The 2,961-nt window shown below is 30.2% G+C and overlaps 1 protein-coding gene across 1 annotated transcript in view; it reads left to right on the plus strand.

The window, feature by feature from the left end:
* Positions 1-1,013: 1,013 nt before the first annotated feature.
* The window catches only part of LOC107690594 (nucleoside diphosphate-linked moiety X motif 6-like), a 9,639-nt gene continuing 7,691 nt past the window's right edge, over positions 1,014-2,961 (plus strand). Inside the window, exon 1 of the mRNA XM_016488965.1 lies at positions 1,014-1,338. Within this exon, the coding sequence (XP_016344451.1) occupies positions 1,108-1,338 (231 nt within the window). The 5' untranslated portion in view covers positions 1,014-1,107. The remainder of the gene's footprint in view (positions 1,339-2,961) is intronic.

A 2,961-nucleotide genomic window follows, 5' to 3' on the forward strand; every position in this document is an offset into this window, starting at 1 on the left:
TTTGAATGTAAACTTCCCGATGTGAAAGTTCAGCTCCGCCCCTCAGATACCGTAAAACACACAATATAAAGGCCTTAAAACATCACTGTTACACAATACAACCTTTATCGACACGAACCCTTGTGCGTTTACTTATATTGATATTATATATCTATTCAAGTACCATGGTATTGCAATCGGATATCATAATATTGAACCATGGTACCACTAAAGTGCTTAAACCCAAAATGTTTTAAAGATTAAAATGAATGAATTAATTAGATTAATACAAAACATAAAAATAGATTAAAACAAATAAATAAATGACAGTAAAATAAATAAATAATAGATAAAAATGAGATTAAAATAAATAAATGTAAACAATAGATTAAAGAAAATAAATAAAGAGATTAAAACAAACAAACAAATAGATTAAAATAAATAGTAAACGAGTAATTAAATAATAACAAATAAAATTAGATCAAAATGAAATAAATGAGTAAATAAAAGGATAATAAATTTAAATAAATAAATAATCAAAAATTAGATGAAATAAAAAAACATAGATTAAAACAAGCAAATAAATAATACATTAATTAATAAATAAACATGAAAATAAATAAATAGATTCAAATAAACAATAACTACATAAATCAACATACTAAACCAACGAACTAACAGATTAAAATAAATAAGTAAATAAATGCGTGACTAAAAATAAGTAAATAAGTAAATAAAAATGAGATTAAAGTAAAAATAAAATACTAATTAATTAATTACTAAATACATTAGTAAATAAAAATAAATAAAAATTAGATTAAAATAAATAAATAATAAAAATTAGATTAAATAACAAAGGAAATGTAAAAAAATAATAATGTAACAATATTTTCCAAATAAACTTTTTATATTTATTAATTATTATTTATTACATTGGTTTTTCACGGTATGAATTGGGTCTTATACAAGAATAAATGTATTGTTAATTTTAGGATGGGGTCTCTGTACGAGGATGATCATATTTGGGGCCCGTGTGTTAAAGATTAAAAACCTCAGCGTTAAAGCGGTTATGCAATTTAATATGCGCCAGTACTGGAGTAATTACGCGTCTGCTGGTTGTTTTGAGTCATGATGAGCTGGATCATGTCCGCCGGGTTTTGCCGGGTCTCTTCTGTGCTCCGCCGGGTCTCCTCGGCTGTTTCTGCCGGCTCGGCTCGCTTCGGCTCCGGCTGTCAGGAGCGGCTCCGCTGGCCTCCGCTGGCCGGGGATGTGGATCGGTTTGGAGGCGTGACGGTGCGAGACTTTCCGCCGGACATCAGCGAGGACGAGTTCAGCGAGCTGCTGCGGGGTACAGGAGCGTAATCATCGACAAACATCAACATGAAATACATAATAATGACGTCGTGCATAAGTACAGTGCGATGTCTGTAAATGGCATTGCGTGTTATGTACAGTATGCATGCATGTATTTCCGTCTGTGTTATGCAGTCAAGCGCACAGCTGCTTTTCCGCAAATCATATTACAGAGTAGCACATTGATTTCCCAGTTTTTCAGTTTTTACGTGTTTTGTTTGTTTGCATAAAGAGTACGTTGTCATTCATTTGAGTTCAAATTAAATGTAATTAAAGTATATTTAAATTAAACATAATATATAGGCTAATATAAGCTATATTAATAAAGGAAAAATACTAATGTCTTAGTGTTTGGCTTATATATATATAGCAAGAGCATCTGACCTGATCAATGATAGTCATTTAAGCACATTTGGATCACCTAGAACTAGTTTTTAAGATATTTCTTATACACTTTATGTCATAATGTTTGTTATTATTATTATTATTATTATTATTATTATTTACAAAATCTTTAAACTTTGCTTTTTTACAGGATAAACACAAATATATTATACATGCATCACCACTAAAAAGTTTGGAAAGATTTTTTATGTCTCTGAAAGAAGTCTCTTCTGCTCACCAGGGCTGCATTTATTTGATCAAAAATACAGTAAAAATGTGAAATATTATTACTATTTAAAATAGCTGTTTTCTATGTAAATATATTGTAAAATTAAATTTATTTCTGTGATGCGCAGCTGTATTTTCAGCATCATTACTCCAGTCTTCAGTGTCACATGATCTTCAGAAATCAGTATAATATACTGATTTGCTGCTCAAGAAACATTTCTGATAATTATCAATGTTGAAAACAGTTGTGCTGCTAAATATTTTTGTGGAAACCGTGATACATTTTATTTTTCAGGATTCGCAGATGAATAGAAATTTATTTGAAATAGAAATCTTTTGTAACATTATAGATGTATTTACTTTCACATTTGATCAATTTAATGCGTCCTTGCTGAATAAAAGTATTTATGTTTATTTTGTTTTAACTGTTTTTAACATTGATAATAATCAGAATGTTTCTTGAGCAGCAAATCAGTATATTATACTGATTTCTGAAGATCATGTGACACTGAAGACTGGAGTAATGATGCTGAAAATTCAGTTTTCCATAACAGGAATAAATTACAGTTTAACAGAGATTCACATAGAAATCAGCTGATTTACATTATAATAATATTTCACAATTTGTACTGTATTTTAATCAAATAAATGCAGCCTTGCTGAGCAGAAGAGACCTCTTTCAGAAACAACCAAAAAAAGCGTATTTATTACAAACTTTTGGAGGATATCATTTTGGGTGGAAGAGTAGAAAAAGGAGTATGGCATGGATAAGAAGATCTTCTGTCCTAATGTAGCACTCACTGATGCCCTTCAATGGAGAGACCCTGAACCGCTGTAGATCTGAGCTTACTAGACAAGCCCAGATGAATAAATTTGACCCTGGAGCACAAAACCAGTCATAAGGGTCAATTTTTTTAAATTGATATTTATGCATCATCTGAATAAATCAGCTGAATAAATAAGCTTTCCATTGATGTATGGTTTGTTAGGATAGGACAATATTTGGCTGAGATACAA

The sequence above is a fragment of the Sinocyclocheilus anshuiensis genome, unplaced genomic scaffold, assembly GCF_001515605.1.
Source record: "Sinocyclocheilus anshuiensis isolate Anshui unplaced genomic scaffold, SAMN03320099.WGS_v1.1 scaffold1865, whole genome shotgun sequence".
Taxonomy (NCBI): Eukaryota; Metazoa; Chordata; class Actinopteri; order Cypriniformes; family Cyprinidae; genus Sinocyclocheilus; species Sinocyclocheilus anshuiensis.